Source organism: Nyctereutes procyonoides, unplaced genomic scaffold (assembly GCF_905146905.1).
Source record: "Nyctereutes procyonoides isolate TBG_1078 unplaced genomic scaffold, NYPRO_anot_genome, whole genome shotgun sequence".
Lineage (NCBI taxonomy): Eukaryota > Metazoa > Chordata > Mammalia > Carnivora > Canidae > Nyctereutes > Nyctereutes procyonoides.
In genome coordinates, this window is record NW_026575042.1 from 26,363,977 (window position 1) to 26,386,186 (window position 22,210).

At 41.1% G+C, this 22,210-nt stretch overlaps 1 protein-coding gene across 3 annotated transcripts in view; it reads right to left on the minus strand.

The window, feature by feature from the left end:
* The window catches only part of PLCL2 (phospholipase C like 2), a 186,916-nt gene extending 168,213 nt beyond the window's left edge, over nt 1–18,703 (minus strand). For 2 of the 3 annotated variants that reach the window (XM_055320858.1, XM_055320859.1), the window contains exon 1: nt 18,350–18,461. Coding sequence is in view for 1 of the 3 variants with exons in the window: in XM_055320857.1 (XP_055176832.1) it covers nt 18,350–18,703 (354 nt within the window). In the remaining 2 variants the exon portion in view is untranslated. Of the gene's footprint in view, nt 1–18,349 lie in introns of all 3 variants that reach the window. The other variant, XM_055320857.1, reaches the window with a different exon arrangement.
* Nucleotides 18,704–22,210: the final 3,507 nt, after the last annotated feature.

Consider the following 22,210-nt stretch of genomic DNA (forward strand, 5'->3'; position numbering starts at 1 on the left):
GCTTCACAGCTGTTCTCAACCTTTGCCAAGGCTTAAAATTTCCCAGGGCACTTTAGGAAACCCCCAGAAATTCTGATGTAATTGGACTTGAATGGATCTATACATTAGCAGTTTTAGAATCCAGTTTTAATTCTAATGTCCTAAAATGACCTATCTGAAGATTTGGTGTTTTCCCCACCCAGAAGAATATTTAGATGGGATAAATGTTCAGGAAAGAAAAAAAAAAGGTAAGTGTTCAGTAGACCTAAAATAAAACAAAACAAAAAAATATGCTGACCACCTGGGATCCTAGCTATTCAGTGCTAATCAAACAACTCTTACTTTTTTCTAGAAGACTTGGATAACTGGTCTCTGGTAACTGCCTTTGAGACAAAAAAGCGCAATCTAGAAAACTGTCATGCAGAGAACAGGTGCTCCACAAATGAGTGGTTCTCAAAGTTTTGTATGAGTAGCAGCACACTTTCGAACATTAAACCTTCTGAGCACACCTGAAAGGGATTAAAATGCTCAACACTACACCAAACAAGTCATAAAAACTGCCAGCAATCACAACAGTGTAAAGTGACTCCAGTGACCAACTTCCCACCCCAGCTCAGCTCCCTGCTGCCCTCAATACAGCCCAGGGAAGATACATCCTCACACTGCTCAGGCCAGCTGCCTCTCTCTCCTTCTGCCTTCCACACTGTCATTCAGCTCAGGTTGCTGCTAGGTCCCACCACAGCACAAGTGCTCCACTGCAGCTAAAAGATTGTCCATGCGTTGATCAACAGAAGCAACCTGTTTTGAAAGGCACTGTCCTTCACATACTGCAGAGTAAAGTAGCCAGTGAGTACCTGCATTTGATTAATTTTCCCAAAGGAATTGTTTAAACCAACTTATTTATTGAAGTATGACATGCCTCCAGAAACATCATGTGTATACAACTTAGTGAATTTTTAGAAAGGGCTCACTCTCAAAACTACTCCCAGATCCAACAACCAAAAATTAATGGCACTCAGAAGCCCTCTTGGTTCCACCTCAAATGTTCATCAGCCTCAAATGTAACCACTATTCTGACTTTTGTCACCACAAATTAGTTTGCCTGTTTTGGCACTTTATATAAATGGAATCATACAACATGTATTGCTTTCTGTCTGGTGTCCTTCCCTCAACATTATGCTTGAGAGACTGGTGTGGTACATGCAGTTATCTGTTCATTTTGTTCTTTCTTTTTTCTTTACAGTATTCCATTGTATGATATGCTATTTTATAAGTTGGGCATTTGAGTTGTTTCCAGTTTGGGGCTGCTACATTTAATACCACCGTTCAACGTAGTACATTTGGGAATACACTTCGGAATATACCTAGTAAGAAAGACAATGTAGTATGAACAGAAGGATAGATAAACCAATGTAACAAAACAGACTCCAGAGACAGACCTACATATACACAGTCATTTGATTTATGACAAAGGGTCAATGCAGTGCAGTGGGAAAAAAATCATTTTTTCTAATAAATGGTGCTGAATTAATTTGGTATTCATATGGAAAGAAAATCTTGACCCCCTAGCTCATACCAGACACAAAAGCAAATTCCAGATAGATTGTAGATGTAATTGCAATAAATGTAACTGAAAAATAAAGGTTCTAAAGGTTAAATTTATGAATATCTTCATTGTCTTAACCTAAGTAAAGGTTTCTTAAACATGACACAAAAATAATAACCATAAAGGAAAATACTGATAAACTGGATTCACTGAAATTAAAAATTGCTATTCAATAAAACACACCCTTTAGGACAGGGAAAAGACAAGACATATACTGGAAGACACTTTCAATATATGTATCACACAAAAGACAAACATAGAAAATGTAAAGACGTCCTACAGTGTTTTAAAAAATAAAAGCCGATTTTTTTTTTTTTTTAGGAGAGGGAGAGAGAAAGAGAAACAGCATGAGTGCAGGGGAAAAGGAGAGGGAGAAAGAGAATCTTAAGGAGACTCCATGCTGAGCACAGAGCCCGATGAGGGGCTCTATCTCACAACCCTGAGATCATCACCCTGAAGTCACGACCTGAGCCAAAATCAAGATTCAGATGCTTAAACAACTGAGCCACCCAGGTGCCCCAAAGCCCAATTTTTTAAATGGTCATTTAACAAAAGAGAACATCCAAATGGCCAAGAAAACATATGAAAAGATATTCAACATCATTAGTTTTCAGGGGAATGCAACCTAAAAGCCACAATAAGGTACCATTAAATAACCATACCAAGTGTTAGTAAGCATTCAGAACAGCTAGAACCTGGTGGGTGTGTAAATTGGTTTAACCAATTAGAAAAATCACATGAGATATCTACTACAGCTAAATATATATATATATATATTTCCTATATCATAGGATATGTATATATTCTACTCCTAATATTATTTTTAATATATAAAAAACATTTATGGGAATATATATAAGCTAAAGAAAGCCTTGAACAGATCTCTTTCAATAAACCATCAAAAACTCAGAAGATAAACACATCCTTAGAACTGGCATTACATCAGGAATTCTATCAGTTGTGAAATGAAATATCTTAAGAATTCTTTTGGTACTTAATATGGACTATTAGCATGGACTGGTAGAAATAAAAATCTAAGTTTTTCAATGTACTTCCTTCAATAATAAACATTAAACCATATTAACTATTTGAAAAATTACATCTACTATGCCCACAGGAAATCAGAGCTCAGAAGGAAGATGAAAAATAAAAGGTAGCAGGAAACCATATGGACAGAGTCATACGGCTTGTGATTCTAATGGTAGCTGCAAATGAGGTCACTTATCCCTCTGTGGCCATACTAATTGGTCAAGAGCAACAGAGGCTTCATCAGCAATGCTCATAAAAAACAGCCTACCCCTTCCTGGGCATTTTCAATTTAGAGAGCAGACACCTGCTACCCATCAGTCTCTCACAAGACAGAACTCGTGTCAACCTACCACTACATTATTTGATTTGCTCCTAATTGTTATTATTTATAAACAGAGTCTTTAGAGTATATGCATGTACAAGTATAGCATGTGTACACATGCAGCTATCTATAGCAAAAAACAAATTCTCAAAAATTGCTGTTTGAAAGTCCACATCTTGTTCTATTAATACACTCATACTGCAGTATTACATAACAATTTTTTTCCAATTCTGTTATGCTAATATGCAAATAAATGAACTCAACCATAGCCAGGAGCTAAATGTACTAATCAGTACGGCCTTGTGTATCTCTAACTACAAAAGAATTTTACATGATCTCTTTCTGTTCTAAAAATCCCATGAATCTGTATTATAAATTACTTTTAAAACCAGCTGCTTGGTTTCTGGGATATTAATATCTGCAAATCAGTATATTTAGAATGCTCCATGAAAATACCTAACTACCAATTACCTCGTAATGTATTTTAAGTATTAAAAGCTTTCTATAATTTCATAATTATCTGACAATTCCAAAACAAATACAGAGAGAGATACTATCAGAAGAAACTTACCTAAAAACAAATTGTTACTAATTACTATCTACCTTCCAGTACTCTAAAAAGTAACTGTAAATCAACATTCTGTTAAAAAAAGAAGCAAAAGCGTAAAATGACCTCCCTCCTAAGAAGTTTTCAAATCCATCAAAGGAAAGCAGAGAAGAAAAGGACAAAATCTTAGTTTTATGGATCCAACAGAAACCTATGGCATGGTGGAGAGGACCATTGCAAGGCTGTTTGTTGACTAGGTACATGTTGGGCTTCATCCCAAGATTCAACCACAGAAGGCCAAAATTTCCTAAAAATCAGTCATCTATTTTAGGACTGGTAGAAATTGCTATGATCAAGGAGTCAGAATGCCTGAGGCAAGTAAGAGAAAAAAGGAAAAAGTCAAAGACACATTTCAGAAGATTAAATAGAAAGTGGGTGATGAGCAGTTCAAAGTGTAGGCTTTCGAGTCAATCAAACCTGGTCTCATGTGGGCTTTGCCTCTTATAAGTTCTGTGACCTTGCCTGGAAATTCCCAAACTTTGAGGAATGAGTTTCCTTGTCTGTTGAAAGAGAATGATAATGTCTCCTTGGAGGCTGTAGGGAGACTTGCATACAAAGCGTTTCTTAGTATCTCTTCTACACCAATCCTTGAGTGGAAACCAAAGGTATAATTTCTAACACTGTATGACAAAATATGCTGAGGGATTAAAGATCCTACTTCTACAATTCTGCCTATTAGTACTCTATATTCTTCATGTATTTTTTATTATTAATTCTGTAGCATTCCCAATGAATATCTTTTGACAATCCAATATAATGACATAAAAAGTAATTTAGTTTCTTAAAAATATACTATAAGCAAAGACTACAGACATCACTTAAAGAAATCAAATACCATAAGACATTAAATGTTTAACAAACAGTAAGATCTCTTGTCATGCTTTTTCAACTTCGTAGCAGATCATGAATCAAAAGAAATTTTCAAAGGTCTACTCTTATTTCAGGGGCACAAGAGGGACAGATCACTTATATTAACAACTTACAGAACAATTCTTGAACCAACCAAACTCCTGGATCTAAATTCAATGAAAGTATTTCCTTCCATTTGATTGCTTCCACAATTATGTATGTAAAATAAATGTCTGCTTTGAAGTACACAGCCCACTGAGTTTTATATTCCAATCAAAACCAACTGGGGTTGGAGGGCGTCCCAAATAGGAAGATTCTGAACTCACTCCTCCCACAGCCACACCAAATCTACAGCTACATATGGAATAAGTCCTGCTGAAAAAGAACTGAAAACTAGTTGAACCCTCCACAACAAGGGATAAAAGGGCCACATCAAGATAGGTAGAAGACGCAGAGAGACAGGGTCTTGCCCAAAAACTCCACACCCAGCATAGCACCTACAGTAGGAAGGGATCTCACAGATCCAGAGCCTCTCTCTGAGGAGTAAAAGTACCTAAAAGTACCTTTCCCTACACAAGGCACACCAACCTCGGGACCTGCACTGGAGAGACGAGGACCCCAAAATGTTTGGCTGTGAAAATAAACAAAGTTTATATCCAGGGGACCTAGAGGTCTGTGGGAATCTGAAATACTCCTTTTGAGAGATTTATGTGTGGACTTGCTCATCCTAGGACCAGCACAACAGCAGCAGGTTGAGAAGTGACTGGATAATATACGAAGGAAACTCACTCGCTAATCACAAAACATTTGCCAGAGGGACAGGGACCAGGTGGGGTTCCTTGGGGACAGGTGCACTAGTGACCATCATTTTTGCACACTCTCTCCACCTTGCTAGCTCAGATGAGTGTGCATGGATACAGCCTTGTTACAGCTCCCAGTATGCCCCATCCCAATGTTTTTCCCCTGTATCTCTAAAGTTGCAAGCATGTCCTGCCCCCAGTGCTCTTCATCATCACTAAAGCCACAAACAGGCTGCACTCTCAGTACTCTCTCACAGCCTGTTAAAGTTTTCAAAGTAATGGTCATAAAGATGCTCATCAAACTCAAGAAAAGAATGAATGAACACAGTGAGAACTTCCACAAAGAAATAGAAAATATATGAAAGTATCAAACAGAAGTCACAGAGCTAAAGAATGAAAGAACTGAACTCAAAAATATACTAGAGGGGTTTAACAGCAGACTAGATGAAGTAGATCAGTAACCTGGAAAACAAAGCCACGGAAATCAACAAAACAAAGCTTCAAAAAGAGAAAAAGAATTCTAAAAAGTTAAGATGGGGGCACCTGGGTCAGAAATCATCTGACTCTTGATTTCAGCTCAGATCATGATCTCAGAGTCATGAGATGGAGGGCTGCATGGAGCTCTACACTCAGCAGGGAGTCTGCTTGAGATTCTCCCTCCCTCTACCCCTCCTACTACTTGCACATAATCAATCAATCAATAAATAAAATCTTTAAAATAAAAAGTGAAAACAGCTTAAAGGATCCATGGAACAGTATTAGGCAGAATAGCACTCTGGGGTCCCACACTATAGGGCTCACAGAAGAAAGATTGTAGAACACTTATTTGAAAACTAAAAGTTGAAAACTTCCAACCTGGGGAAGGAAAACAGACATCCAAGTTCAGGAAGCACAGAGAATTCCAAATAAGATGAACCCAAAGACATCCACACCAAGAAACATAATTAAAATGTCGAAAGTGAAATATAAAGAAGCTTAAAATCATCAAGAGAAAAACAACTTTTAGATACAATGTAATCGGGGATCCCTGGGTGGCTCAGCGGTTTAGCACCTGCCTTTGGCCCAGGGTGCAATCCTTGAGTCCCGGGATCGAGTCCCACGTCGGGCTCCCGGCATGGAGCCTGCTTTTCCCTCCTCCTGTCTCTGCCCCCCCCCCATGTCTATCATAAATAAATAAACAAATCTTTCAGAAAGAAAGAAAGAAAGAAAGAAAGAAAGAAAGAAAGAAAGAAAGAAAGAAAGAAAGAAAGAAAGAAAGAAAGAAAGAAAGAAAATGTAAACTCTATCAGACTAGCAGCTGATCTTTCAACAGAAACTTTTCAGGCCAGAAGAAAGTGACATGATGTATTCAAAATACTAAAAGGAAAAAACTTCCAACCAAAAATACCTGGCAAGATTATCATTCAGAATTGAAGGGACAACAGTTTCCCAGACAAGCAAAAACGAGGAAAGGAGTTCATCACCACTAAACTGGCTTTACAAGAAATGTTTGAAGGGACTTCTTTAACATGAAAAGAAAAGCCAACAACTAGTAACAAGAAAACATAAAAGTAAAAATTTCACAGGTAAAGATAAATATACAATAAAAGTAATAGATTAACCACTAAACAAAATTAGTATGAAGAATAAAAGACAGAAGTAGCGAAACTAACTATAATTAAAGAACACACAAAATAAAAAGATGTAAAATAAGACATCAGAAACATAAAATGTGGGAAGCAGGAGTTAAAAATGTAGAGTTTAGAATGTATTAAAATTTAAGTTGCTATCAACTTAAAATAGATTGCTTATTAACAATATATTGTTATATTATATTATATTGCTTATAGGCTGTCATAAATGAATCCCATGGTAATCAGAAAGCAAAAACCTATAACAGATACATAAAAGTTAATGAGAAAACAACTGAAACATAACACTAAGGAAAGTCATCAAATCACAAAGAAAGAGAAAGAAGAATAAAGAAACAGAAAGGATCTATAAAAACAGTCAGAAAACAATTAACAAAATGGCAATAATTAATGCCTATCAATAACTACTTCAAATGTAACTGGATTAAATTCTCCTATCAAAAGACAGAGTGGCTGAATGGATTTAAAAAAAGAAGATTCAGCCATATGTTGTCTACAAGAGACTCACTACATATCTAAGAAAACACATTTGCTAAAAGTAAAGAGATGGAAAAAGATATTCCATTCAAACAGAAACAGAAAGCTGGTACAGCTATACTTACATCAGGCAAAATAGATTTTAAAACAAAGAGTATCATAAGAGGCTAAATAAAGGGCATTACATAATGATAAAGATATCAATACAACAAAAAGATGTAACATTTTTGTAAATACTGATGCACCCAAAATAGGAGCACCTGAATATGTAAAGCAAATATTAACAGACCTAAAGGAAGAAATTGACAGCAATAAAATAATAGTAGGGGACTTTAATACCCCACTTACATCAATGGATAGCTCATCAATGGATAGCTACAGAAAACCAATAAGGAGACACTGGTTTTAAACAACACTTTAGACCAGATGGAGAATAATAGATATATCTGAAATGGAGAGATCAGATGGATAGAGAAATATATTAATTGATACATACAAAACATTCCATTCAAAAGCAGCAGGATACACATACAGGATACATGATACATTCTTTCTCAAATTTAAATGGAACATTCTCCAGGACAGATCACATTTTAGGTCACAAAATATCACAATAAGTTTTAGAAGACTGAAATCAGATCAAGCCTCTTCTCTGACCATAATGGTATGAAACTAGACATCAATTACAGGGAAAACCAAAAATATGTGGAGATTAAACAACATGCTATTGAAAAACAAATGAGTCAATGAAGAAATCAAAAGGGAAGTCAAAAAAATACCTTAAGACAAATGAAAATGGAAATATAACAGTCCAAAATCTATGGGACGCAATGAAAAATAGTTCTAAGAGGGAAGTTCGTAGTAATACAGGCCTACCTCAAGAAATACGAAAAATCTCAAATAAAATAATCCAACTTTATACCTAAAGAAACTAGAAAAAAAAAAGAAAATAAAGCCCAAAGTTAGTATAAAAAGGAAATAAAAAAGATCAGAGCGTAAATAAATGAAATTAAAAAAAAATCAATGAAACTAAGAGATAGTTCTTTAAGAACATAAAAATGACAAACCTTTAGCTAGACTCACAAAGAAAAAAGAGAAGACACAAATAAACCAAAAACAAAAGAGAAGTTACAATAAATACCACAGAAATACAAAGCTTTCTAAGAGACTACCATGAATAATTTATACAGCAAAATATTGTTGAACTGTTGACATCCTAGAAGAAACGGATAAATTCCTAGAAACATTCACTCTTTCAAGACTGAATCATGAAGAAATGGAAAATCTAAACAGACCAACGACTAGTAAGGAGATTGAATTAATACTCAAAAACCTCCCAACAAACAAAAGTGCAGGACCAGATGGCTTCAATGGTGAACTCTACCAAATATTCAATAAAGATTCAATACCTATATGTCTCAATTATTCCAAAAACTTAAGAGGAGGGAATGCTTCCAAACTCATTTGACGAGGCCAACATTACCCTGATACCAAAACTTAACAAGAACACCATAAGAAAATTACAGGCCAATATCCCTGATTAACACAGATGCAAAACTGCTCAACAAACATTAGCAAACCAAATTCAAGAATGTATTAAAAGGATCATATACTATGATCAAGTGAGTTTTATTCCAGGGATACAAGGATGATTCAACAGCCATAAATCAATCAATTTGATACTCCACATTTACAAAATGAAAGATATATGATCATCTTAATAAATTCAGAAAAAGCTTTTGACAAAACTCAATATCCACTTATGAAAAAAACTCTCAACAAAGTCAGTGTAAGTGGAATGTACCTCAATATGATAAAGGCCATATATGACAAACCCACAGCTAACCTCATACTCAACAGTGAAAAGCTGAATTTTTCTACTAAGATGAGAAACAAAACAAGGATGCCTACTCTTGCCACTTTTACTCAACATAGTATTAAAAATTCTAGCCAGAGAAATTAGACAAGAAATAAAGAGCATTCAAATAAAAAAAAGGAAGAAGTATAACTGCACAATTTACTGATAACATGACCCTAAAGACTCCAGTGAAAAACTGTTAGAATAAATGAATTCAGTAAAGGTGCAGGATACAAAACCAATATACAGAAATCTGTTGCATTCCTATGGACTGATAATAATCCATCAGAAAGAGATTTTTTTTTAAATCCCACTTACAAATACATTAAAAAGAGTAAAATATCTAAAAATAAATTTAACCAAGGAGGTGAAAACTCTATACACTGAAAACTATAAGGCCCTGAAGAAAGAAATGAAAAAGACACAAATGATTGGAAGAATAAAGATTATTAAATTGTCCATACTACCCAAAGCATTCTATAGATTCACTATTATCCCTATCAAAACTCCAGTGGCATTCTTCATAGAACTAGAACAAATAATTCTAAAATTTGTGTAGAACCACAAAAAAACAAACAAATGGCCAAGGCAATCTTGAGAAAGAAAAACTAGAGGTATCATCCTTGATTTCAAACTATACTACAAAGCTATAATAATCAAAACAGTAGGGTACTAGCACAAAAACAGACACAGAGATCAATGGAACAAAATAGAGAGCCCAAAAGTAAAGCCACACACACATATATATAGTCAATTAACACATAAAATAAGAACCAAGAACATACAGTAGGAAAAGGCTAGTCTTTTCATTAATGGTGCTGGAAAAACCGGGCAGTCATATGCAAAGGAACGAAAGCAGGCCACCACCTTATACCCTACATAAAAATTAACCCAAAATGGACTAAAGACTTGAATATAAGACCTGAAATCATAAAACTTCCAGAAGAAAACATAAGTAATAAGCTCTTTGACACTGGTCTTGGCATTAATTTTTTATCTGACTCCAAAAGTAAAGGCCACAAAACAAAAATAAGTACATGGGACTACATCAAACTCAAACACTTCTATATAGCAAAGAAAACTATCAACAAATTTAAAAGGCAACCTAGTAAAGAGTAGAAAATATTTCCAAATGATAGATCTGATAAGGAATTAATACCCAAAATACATTTTTTTAAAAATCTTAATATAATCAATAGTAAAAAAAAAATCCAAATAAAAAATGGGCCAGAAGACATACAGATGGCCAACACACACATAAAAAAGACGATCAATATCATTATTATCAGAGAAATGCAAAACAAAACCAAAATGAGATATTCCCTCATACCTGTTAGAATATTATCAAGAGACAAGTCATAACATGTGTGGTAGAGGATGTGAAGAAAAGAGAACCCTTGTATACTGTTGGTAGGAATATAAATTAGTGCAGCCACTATGGAAAACAATATGGAGGTTCCTCAAAAAATTGAAAACACAACTACCATATGATCTAGTAATTCCACTTCTGGGTATTTGTTCAAAGAAAACAAAAATATTAACTTGAAATATATATGGATTCCTATGTTCATAGCAGCATTATTTACAATAGCTAAGATACAGAAACAACCTAAGTGTCCACTCATGGATGAATGGATAAAGAAGATATGGTTTATACAATGGAACACTATGCAGCCATAAAAATAAATCTTGCCATCTGTGACAACATGGATGGACCTTGAGTTATGCTTAGCTATTATGCTAAGTGAAATAAGACAGAGAAAGGCAAATACCTACCATGTGATTTCACCTACATGTGAAATTCAAAGAGCAAAGGAACAAATATTACAAAACAAAGCTTGTAGTTATGGAGAACAGATTGGTGGTTATCAAGAGGGAATGCGCATGGGGGGTAGGCACAATGTGTAAAGGGGACCTACTATAGAGTGACAGCAACTAGACTTATTGCGATAATCACTTTGTAGTACATTACAAACACCAAATTAGTATGATGTACACCCACTAATATAATGTTTATACCAATTTCACCTCAATTTAAAAAAATAGTCGAAGTCTAAATAATATTTTGTTTGAACCCCTGTCTATTTATTCATCCATTCACAATTTTTTTCAACAAGTATATACCTAAAAACATGCTTTCCACAAGGCACTAAACTAGGTGTCTCCATAAGCTCAAGGTGAGTAAGACAAAGTTACAGAAGAGGTGGAAGGAACCAGGGCTGTATAGAGAAACCGACAGAGTGGTGGTTGGAAGGCAGAGAAAGAACAATTCAATTCATCAGAGGAATTCCGCTTCTTACTACCTGAGGAAGACCTTGAAGAGGACACAGAGGAGGGAAGCACCCAGGCTGAGAAGAAAGAAGTATAAATCTAAAGGCTAAGTTGGGCATAGAGAGTAGTCACCTGGGGCTCTGGCATAGCAGATCAGCAGGGTGACCATATTATTTATCATCCAAACCAGGAAGCCTCTGAGAGTGAAAGGAGGCACTATTAATAATTTTATCAGGACAAAAGATGTAAATCTGAACTGTTCTGGGAAAATCAAGACATATGGGTGCTTGGCTCAATGAAACCAATGTTCAGTACCCTCTGATCACTTGGCTGGGGTGACTGAGGCATGCGCACAGTTGTAGTGAGGCATCAGATTTAGAAAGGCACCAAAACATCATTTTTGAAAGCATCTTTAGAATATGTCTGATAAATCTCTCTTGGTACATTCTGCATATTTCCAAAGACAAAACTTCCAAAATGGGCATGGCAGATCTCCAACTCAAATGGAGCTAAGTGAGTTTGCTCATCTCAGGATAAACTCTAAGAAAGAGAAACCAAAAATCAGAAAAACAAACATACTAGGTGGTGCTTATCGAGTGCTTCTCAGGCACCATGCACTGCTCGGAATATTTCATATACATATTACCCCATTTAATCTTCACCACAACACTATGGGGGGGGGAGGGTCTTTCCATTTTAGAGACTATGTAACTAGACACACAGACTTAAATATCTCACCCAAGGCCACACAGAAGAAAGGGAGCCAGAGTGGATCCAAGCACCTAACTCCACACTCTCTCTTTTTACCATTGCTCTGCCTCAACAATTCAGATATGCAACATGTGGCCTGAGTGCAGCCCAAGACCTCCCAGTAGAGCCCAACTGAAAGTATTAGCTAGAACACGTTTTACCTAATTACCATTGCCAGGTGACCAAGCAGGCGGCCAGCAGTGCCTAGCCACCTGCCCTTTTCTACTACTTGGAACTAGGCAGGGGCCAAGTGTCTTGCCAGCAGCCTGGAACCACTCACACCATTGTCATGAAAGCTCAGCATGATTAATTATATACTTTGACCACTCAAAAGCTATGCAATTATTCTGACATAAGGAAAATAGGTACTACTGAAACTTCCCTGGTTCTGACCTGTTTGAGTTACTGTAATACTCTTATGCCAACCACAACTTCATCTTGATCTATCACTCTTATCAGTAGAAAAAAGCCATTTGGGCAGCTTGCAAGCACACAGTGTCTGGTGAAGTATTAAAAAATATTTGAATACCCCTGCAGTACAGAATCCCATTAATATAAAATTAGAAAGTAGCTAAACTAATCTAGGATCTAGTAGATGACTAATGACAGCCAAAACGTAATATTAATAAGAATAAAGCATCTATACTTTTTTTTTTTTTTAAGTAGCTGGGCATAGAGCCCAATGCAGGGCTTGAACTCATGTCGCTGAGATCAGGACCTGAGCTGAGATCAAGAGTCTAACACTTAAACAACTGAGCCACCCAGGCACTCCTTGGGCATCTATTCTTGAACACATATGTATAAAATAAAGTCTGGAGAGAAACTATGAATGTTCATACCTCATTTATATCTGCATTTAGGATGTAAATAGCATTGCCCTATTTTGTTGAATAATGAGGGGTGGGTAACTTAAGTATTTAAGAAAAGAAGAACAGTCTAGTTTAGCACCCCTTGCAGAGCACACAGAACTATAAAAGGAACTGAACAGATTCTGGGAGAGAGCATTCTAAGAAAATAACTTAAGCGACCAAGATCAACAATTAAAAAAAAAATAAAATAAACGATTTCCTATCAGTTGTCTATTTGGATTTGGTGAAAGAAAAGAAAAAAAAAACAGAGATCAAACAACTGCTTTGAGGCAAGGCTGGAAAACAAGAAAGGGGAAAAGTAGTTTTTTTAGGGTATGAAAATTAATACCCTCTGATTACTCCTGGAAATGGAACTCTGAATTGTGACAAAAGTTCTTTGAGTAGGCTGAGACAAGCAACCACTCCCTAGCCTTTCAAAAGTTATCTTATGTGGCCTAAAATGCATTAGGACAAAGTGAAGTGGAGAGTTGCTGATTGGGCATTACAGTTCTCTGACCTAAATGATCCAGGCTGCCTATCTATCCAGACAAACTCATTTTGTGATCCAGTTACTGTTTGTTTACTATTTATGATATGCCCACAAGTTTGTTGAGCATGCAGTTGTCGCCTCCTTCCCTCCATCTGAAAACAAAAAATCTAAAGCCAAATGCAGATACTATTTTTAAGATCCAATTAAATAAATGGTTATTGAGTGCCTGTTATCCATGCAGAACTGATAAATAAAGCCCAACTTTTTGCCTTCAAGGAGTCTAGTTTATTTAAACCGCCGTCCAATATAATATGATATCCCATCCGTATTATTTTGTTTAAATATAACTTAATTTTGTTTAAATGTATATTATATGCAAACGTCTGCTTCATCCCCACCTTGGGGTGTTTAGCATTAAGACGTAGAGACATATGTTGGTATGAAGGTAGTAAAGTGCTTCCCCTATACACCATGATAGCAACAATGATGATATTAAGAAAAATAAGGGCTGCTGCCTTGGGCAAGATCAACCACTGTCCCAATGAAGCTGGAGGTTCTGGTAAAGCAGCCACAACAGGTAACCATAGTTGCCTGGCTATATTAGCCCTTGACCTCTTCTGCCAGCAGGAATATTCTTTGGGTTCCCTCCAGTATCTCCTGCATTTAAAGGGAATAAATCCAGCATTCCAAGCCACCAATGCTACCTTAACTGTATAGAAAATTTAAAACTGAGCAGCCGGGTGGCTCAACGACTTAGCGCCGCCTTCAGCCCAGGGCCTGATCCTGGAGACCTGGGGTCCAGTCCCACGTTGGGCTCCCTGCGTTGAGCCTGCTTCTCCCTCTGCCTGTGTCTCTGCCTCTCTCTGTGTGTCTCTCATGAATAAATAAATAAAAATCTTAAAAAAAAAAAAAAAAAAAACAGCTCTGGCACCTTAGGCAAGTGGTTCACCTGTCTGAACTCTAGTTTTCTTCAGCCCTCATAGCTGGGACAGGACCAAGTCACAGAATTATGTTAAGCACTTTTCATGTCTTTTGCACATAGTGTGTTTAATAAACAGTATCTATTGTAATTACTTTTAACTACCAAAATAATGCAATGGCTCTAAGTTACTACTCATTAAAAAAGTACCCAGGATCAGTAGTTGCCATAGTCTGGGCATGTGAAGAGGGGAAGACTACAAAGGGACTCGGAGAATTTTTTGCAGGTGATGAAACTATTCTCTATTTGGATTGTGGTGGTTACACGAATGTGTCTGTCAAATCTCATAGAACTGGACACCAACAAGAGTAAATTTTGTTTATGCAATTTATATCGCCTTTTTAAAAATACGGACCAAAATATTCAATTAACTTTAAATTAAAATAAACCATCTAAACTAATAGGCATTTTAACTACATCTACTTGTAAAATTAAAAGGAAATCAAAGGCCTAAAATGCTACTTCACATTTTTAGCCCAAGTCTTTGAATTAAAGGATTGAACTATTTGTAAAAAGTGGATGTCGCCTAAACAATTAAGCAAATTAACTGTTTCAAAAGAAAGCGTGGGGTGTACCGGTGTGATGAAATGAAATATGGAAAGAGAAAATGAAAGTGATGTTATCATTTACTAGATTACTTAAGATGACAAATATAATGGCTCCTTCTCTCAAAATTTGGTAATGGGCCTTTATAAATAATCTAAAAAGTGTAACATGATTTCCAATAAGCTAAGGAAAAGTAGAGAAGTCTGATGATGTGTTCCATAATTTATTTATCTTCTCAATGTATTTGTAAAAGATTCTATAGGGTTGCTCACTCTGAATTTTCATCACACTGTTACCATAACCAAGGAGCTCTCTTAGTACAGCTCTGTGCATCTATTTTGGCAGAAAATGTAGTTTTACAACAATTTCTTACTCAACACCATATTTACAAAACAGATGGAGTTCCAAAGAAATCATTTTAAATGAGAAATATAATTCTGGTCAGCCCACAGTGTATTTCTGCATATGTCCTGCATCTAAGCAATAATCCTCTTTCTGTGCTCACTGCTTATCACATATGGGCTGCTATTTCTCCCTCTGACTTGGGGATCCCCAACCTAAGAGAAATGTCAGGATGGTAATGAAAATGGAAGCTAGGAAACAGGCATAGCTCACAAGCCCAACATTTCAACTAAAGCAACCCCCTAAATATTGGCCTCTGTTCCTTAGCTAGCAACTCCCTGCCATGCTCTCAAGCCCTCAATTATCACCTTGCTTACCCATCTACTCCTGCCTCTATGTTGCCATCACCTGACTGAATTCGTCCATTATATTCAAAAAGAACATAAGGAAGCCAGAGAAAGATAGCACTATTGCTTTTTTACATGAGCTTCTGCTAAGTTTTTTGTTTTGTTTTTTTTTTTACTATTTTTTAACAAAGTGAAATAATTTCTGCCATTCATGTGACAAAAATGTGCACTATTCATTGCTTTACGAAATGTGACGTTAAAGATCCCTTTATTCTATCAAAATATTGTCTTGATACCATTATGTCTGTAGAAAACACCATACTAAGTTTCTAAAATCTTGATCCTTCAAGCACCAATTCAAAGGGAAACATATCAAGTTAGTTACATACTTAAATATGGTATACCCCTTTCCTATAACCGAGGCTTGATCAACTTTCAACACTATTGTCATAGTTTCAAAGGATGTTTAAGAAAATGTACATTGACACAGTGACACAGAGGAAAGAAAAAGGAGTAAATCAAGTCATCTTAGGAGGTATAAGAAAATGAACAAGATATGAGACTGGTAAATACCAAATTACCAATTTTAGAAATTAACAGAACTTAGAGAAATGTATTTCCTTATCATGCCTCCATTCATTCAGGAAGCAATCTATTTAGCCCCTACTATGTTCCTGGGACTGTGTGTATCCAGGGATACAACTCTGAACAAGAAACCAGCTGCCTTCATTAGAAAAAAGAAAAACGACAAAGATATCTTTCAAAGTTTCAAAATTCAAAAGCAGTGATTGTTGAATAATTAGTGATTTCCCCATGTGCTTCTAGAATCTTCAATGAAGAAATGATATCTACCAACATGGTCTCAACTCCACATATCAGAAATATCAGCAAATCATCTTTCTTCCCATTCTGAATATAAAATTAAAACAGCTGTATCAATTAAACAAGTCACACTGTGGATCCCAGTATGGACACCAATAAAGCTTGATTAAAAAAAAAAAAAAAAAAAAAAACAGTGCAAAAACAGGTCCTCCATACAATTGGGGAAGAAAATTCAAATTAGGTAGGCTGGTCCCTTCCCCGGAATTTTCACCTCAAATTTCATTAACACCACAATGCAATATCACTACAAGTACCTGGCAGCCAATAAAAACAGACATGACACAGAACTCTGTTAACAGGATTGATTATCTCGCATAGCTGAAAGCAACTGCCATGGAAACATAAGCTTACAGAGTGAAAGAAAATAGAAGTCACTTTGTAAAAGCCAGGTATGCAGCAAAAAAATAGGTTACTTTCCTTAAATTCTCGACGCCTACTGCAGACAGTTAATACACTTGATCTTTAAGCCCTTCACCCATGCCCTTGCCCAGACATAAACTGTACAAACAGATGACAAAGCGAAAAGCAGTTTCACAACTGCCTGTTACAGAGAGTAGGAAGGTGGTATATTTCACTCGATTACTGCAGAAGCTGATAACGCCATGAGACGCTACAGAGTCCTTAGAAGATTTCTGGAGGTCCGATTAAATTTCAAATACCACCAGCGCCAATTCTCTTTACTGTGGCCTGTTTCGCCTTCTCTCCCATGGGTCACAGGAAGGGTGGGTGCTTCCCTGTCAGTGTGCTTTGCTGCTCACTGTCCTGGTAAGCCCCTGATTTTCAGAAAGAAATGTTTTCATATTCGCTCTGAACTTAAGCAGAATGAGCTACTCTTGCTTAAGGCTCTGCTCTTCTTAGCTGATCAACTATTTTTTTTCACTTCCACGTCACGAGAAATATTTTTACACTGCAGACCAAAATGTAGTATTAGAATGAAACCACCACAAACTCAAGGGGAGTTCCTAATGTCACTTCTTGAGTTTAAGATGCACAAAACAATCGCCGCCTTTCTTCTGCTAAGGAACGCTATGCAAAAGATACCAAAACCAGGCAAACTGCTCAAAAGAACTTCCACAGAACTGGAGGCCTGCCTAACTGCAGCAAGGAAAAGATTAAATTGTGCAGAACTGTAATGTCTCAGTGCTTTGGAGCCTAAGAAAGCGGAAATCTTCATTTATGTTCAGAGACCTACTCCATCCCCGCCCCCCCCGCCCCCCGCCCCCGCCCGGACTGAGTGACCAGAGATTTTGCACCCTCCAAGTACAGCCGTTTGCAAGAGGCAACTAGATACTGATCAGAAGAAACCTACTGAATGACCTCTGTTCACCACCTGGGATTTTTAAGAAAATGTTTTCCCATAGCCACGGTCTTTAACGTACAATCGACACCTCGCAGGGAGTCCGTTACCAGCCAAGGCTACCACAGAGGAAGGAGCATGTCCTGCCCAGCCGGGGACAGGCCGTCATTCCAGGCCGGTCCTGGGGAGGTGACAGCCCCAAGTTCAACCGGGAGCGTCCGAGCACGGCTCCCCCTGCACACCGAGGGTCACCTCCCCGCTCTTTCCGAATGGCATCTGCATCCCATCCCTGCTCCAGCACCCCAAGCACCCATGCACCAGCGGTTCCCGTCAGCAGGGGGGCTCGGCTGACGACCCCGTCCTTCCACCACCCCTCCCCTCTCGGGAGCTGACCCCGGGGGCGGCGGGGCGGGCGGCTGAGCGCCCTTCTCCCACCTACCTTGATGATGCTGCTCCGGCGGGGCAGGCCGCCGGGTTTGCTCTCCCGGGGGAGGGGGCAGGCGGCCGGGCCGGGGGCCGGGGCGAGCGCAGCGCCGCGGGGTCCCCTGGCGGGGCTGGCTCGGGCTTCGTCCCCGGACACGCCGAGGCTGCAGTCTCCGTTGGAAACCCCGCCGCTGTCACAGCGCGCCCGCCCGTGGCCGAGGCGACCTCCCCCGCCGCCGCCGCCGCCGCCGCCGCCGCCGCCGCCGCCTTCCCCGGCTGCAGGTTTCAGGGCGCCCTTGGAGCCGAGGGCCGGGCCCGGGGAGGTGGGCAGGGCCCCGCCGGCGGCGCCCCCCCGGCCGCACTCCGCCATGGGCGCCCCACGACCCGCCAGCACAAAGCCGCGTCCCCGCGTCCCCGCGTCCCCGCGTCCCCGCCGCCGCCTCGGGCCGCCGCGCGCGGCCCCTCCTCCTCGCCGCCTCCCGCCGCCGCCGCCGCCTCCGCCGCTTCTTCCGCTTTTTTTTTTTTTTTTGATTTAGCTGTGATGTTTGTTTCGAGCTCGCCTCGCGCACGGTTCAAGTCGTGGCGGCAGATTTGTCGGCAGATTCCTGCAGGGGCGAGAAGAGAGAGACCAAGTGAGCTCCGGCGGCGGCGGGCCCGGCTCGCGGACCTGGGGAAGGAAAACACGCCCCGCACGCGAGCCGCCGCGGGCGCCAAAAATAGCCCGCGCGGGCCCGGCGCGCCCCGCGCCCCGGGGCGCCCTCCCCGAGGCGGCGCGCCTGCAGCCCGAGGGCCTCGGGGCGCCCTCCCCCGGGCCCCGGGCACCCCCGCCGGGGCGATCGCAGCGCCCGGCGCGCGGGGACCGGCCCCCAGCCCCGGGCCGAGGTGCCCAGCTCCGGCGGGCGCGCGGGGAAGCGGCCTCGCGGAGGCGCCTCCGAGGGTGCGGAGGGTGCGGCGGCCGCGGGCGGGCGGGCGGGCCGAGCCTCCCCGGACCCCGCTCCCCCGAGGCCGTCGCGCGCCGAGCCGCGCCGCGCACCGCAGGGTCCCCGCCGAGGCCTGCGGCGGCGCCGAGAGGAAGCGCACGGCGGGCAGGGGCGGCCCGGCAGCCCGAGCGGCGGCGGGGCCCGCGGCAGCGCCTCCAGGGGGCACCCGGGACCCCGCCCCCGCCCCCGCCCCCGCCCGCCGCGGTCTGCTCCGGGGCCGGGGCCGGCGCCGCGCGCCCTAGGCCGCGGGCACCCACCGCGAGCCGCCCGAGGTCGCCGCCGTCGTGCCTGCGCCCGCGGGGACCTCGCCGCCGGCTTAGCGGACGACAACCGGCGGCGGCCGCGGGCCCTGCACCCCCGGCTCCCCTAAAGCTGCGGCAACTGCCAGTCAGTCCCCGCCTGGCGCCCGAGGGGCGACGCCGCGCAGGCCGCGGGCCCGGAGCGGGGGTTGGAGCTCGGGGCCCGGCCTCCGCGCCTTCCTCCAGCCCCGGCCGGCGCGCGGGACTCGTTCGCCTCCCACGCAGCTCGGGAAGAGGCCCTCCGGCCGAGCCCTCTGGGCCTCCCCAGCCGGCCAGCCCTACTTCACGTACGGAAACCGATTCCGTTGCCCGCGCTCCCGAACTGTGAATCGGTTCAACTGGTTGCAAGGATGCTGGAGCGGGGAGGGGGGAGGTGAGGAGCGGAGGACCTCGGCACAGCGGGATCTGTGCCCGCGGAGTCGCCCTACGGGGATTTATCACCGTCGTGCCTCCCTCCCAGTGTCCTTCCTGAGCCCGCCGCCGGGGACGCGGGCTCCTCGAGCCCACTGCGGGTCCCCGCCTTAGGTCAGGCTCATCTTTTCGGATCACAGCAGCCAGTCCCTCTTCTCTCTGGTCCTTTTGCCTTCTTCCCCTCCGCTAATGCTTCAGGTAGCGTGGCCTGCCTGAGAATCAGCCCTGATCTTGCCGCCCGCCCCTCAGCACAAACATCTCCCAGGATCTCCATCCCTCCAGCCAGACGGGCTCAAACTCCGCAGGGTGGTACCCGAGGCCCCACCCAGCCTGGCCCCACCCACCTCCCCATCCCTGGTTCCCTGGCTCCAGCCTCCCCCGCGCTTCTGCAAGACCTCAGCTCTCGTCCAGCTAGCGGTTCCTTTTCCGAGCGTGCACTTCCCGAAGGGCGCAAAGGATAGTCCACTGGGGGGGGGGGGGGGACTTAAAGACTTTGCTTTCATTAGCGTGATGTAGTAAACAGCCAAGTAGCCTGAGGAAACGGGCTTTCCATACATATACATACCCGCCCTTGCCTCTGAAGATACTTCAAATACGTTCACGTTATTCTTGGGGGCGTGTTAATTCTTCTGAACTTCTGGATTCATGTTTTTGTAACTCATCGGAAAAGCTTTTATTCATTTCTAGACGATTTGGGCCTACACACTAACAAATATTTTAGCGTCGATGGACCACAATGTTTTAATTTTTTATTCCCTCATTCTTTTCTTTCTTTTTTTTTTCTAGTTTTTATTCAAACACTTTTTTCTATCTTGATAGTCTTGCAAGAAAATATTACTCAAATAATTCAAATCAGGTTCTTAATCTGCTTTATATCAAATTCACAGTCATGTAGCCAGCGAATGAAGAAACTGAGGGGAAGGAAAGGAAAAATGCTGGGCCTCTGTTCTTCACGTTTTCTAAATTTGATATTTTGAGTAACTGCCTGAAGGTATCTCTGCCCTTTCCCCGCATTTACTAATCACTAGTAACATGCTACAAGAGTCCTGTACTTTGCAACGTACCCCATGAGTTTCCCCCAGTGAGTAGGGGGACAAATACAGATTTAAACCTCCAGGATGTTTTTTTTAATAAAACCACCATCTAATTCACCTAATGCTCTCCAAAATGAGCACCTATCCATCTCACTCTGGACTCCCAGCAGGTCAAACCAGGGAGACTTCGTTGAAATAGACTTGGCATTTAAATTAAAACGTTTCCCAAAGCATCTTGGCAGACCTGTAGCTAGTGATGCCAGAAGCCCAAGGCCTGTGCCAGGTTCCTTTTTATCCCCCTAAGAGCTTGTCTCCCACAAGCTGCTGGTCACACGCCTGCTGATGTTATAGCTGTAGTTCTTCATCACACCAACAGCCAGACTGTAGGTACCACTTCTTCTACATGGTGATGGGAAGCAGCATGTTCCTCTGACATGTGCGATTCTCAGCTCTCAGCAGGCTTTTTAATAGCTAAAATCAGATTTTTTTTCATCACAAACAGCATAGTAAGCAATTGTTTCTCCTCCTTCCTGCTTGTCTCTCTGCAGTTACTAAGTGATGGCTTTCCATTTCTCCTATTCCATAAGCAGTGTTATTGAAGAGATTGTAAATATTTTGCCAAAATCTTTGCAGAAGTGTTTTCATGGCATTGTAAAATTCATAGAAGTTAGAGTTAGAAAAAGAGCCAAAATATCATAGTCATTCCTCAGCAAATCCTGTCTAATGGTTCCTTCAGAAAAATTTTCAGAGCAGGGCAATAAGAGATAGGCAAGACACGAATAAAATGCTCCTTCTGGATAACTCTATGGTGCTTGTGACAATTTATTATATCTCTATACACATGGTTAGATGTTCATAATTTGTCTGTAATGTTCAAAACCAATAAATACCTTTAAACTCTCATTATCCTGTTATGTAATACATTGTTTCACAAAGCAATACATTGCTTTATTTAAGGTTTCTTCACTTTTCAGTCCATCTCAGCCTTTAATCTTTATTGTCACCCTCACCAAACTGTCTTCTATTTGTCTCTTTAATTTGATGTGTAGAACATAAGCTATTTGGGCTCCCTGGTCCATCATAACCTTCCTTCAGCCTCCCAAAATAACACTGACGCTGTTTACTGACTTCTTGCCGTCATTTATACCCTTGT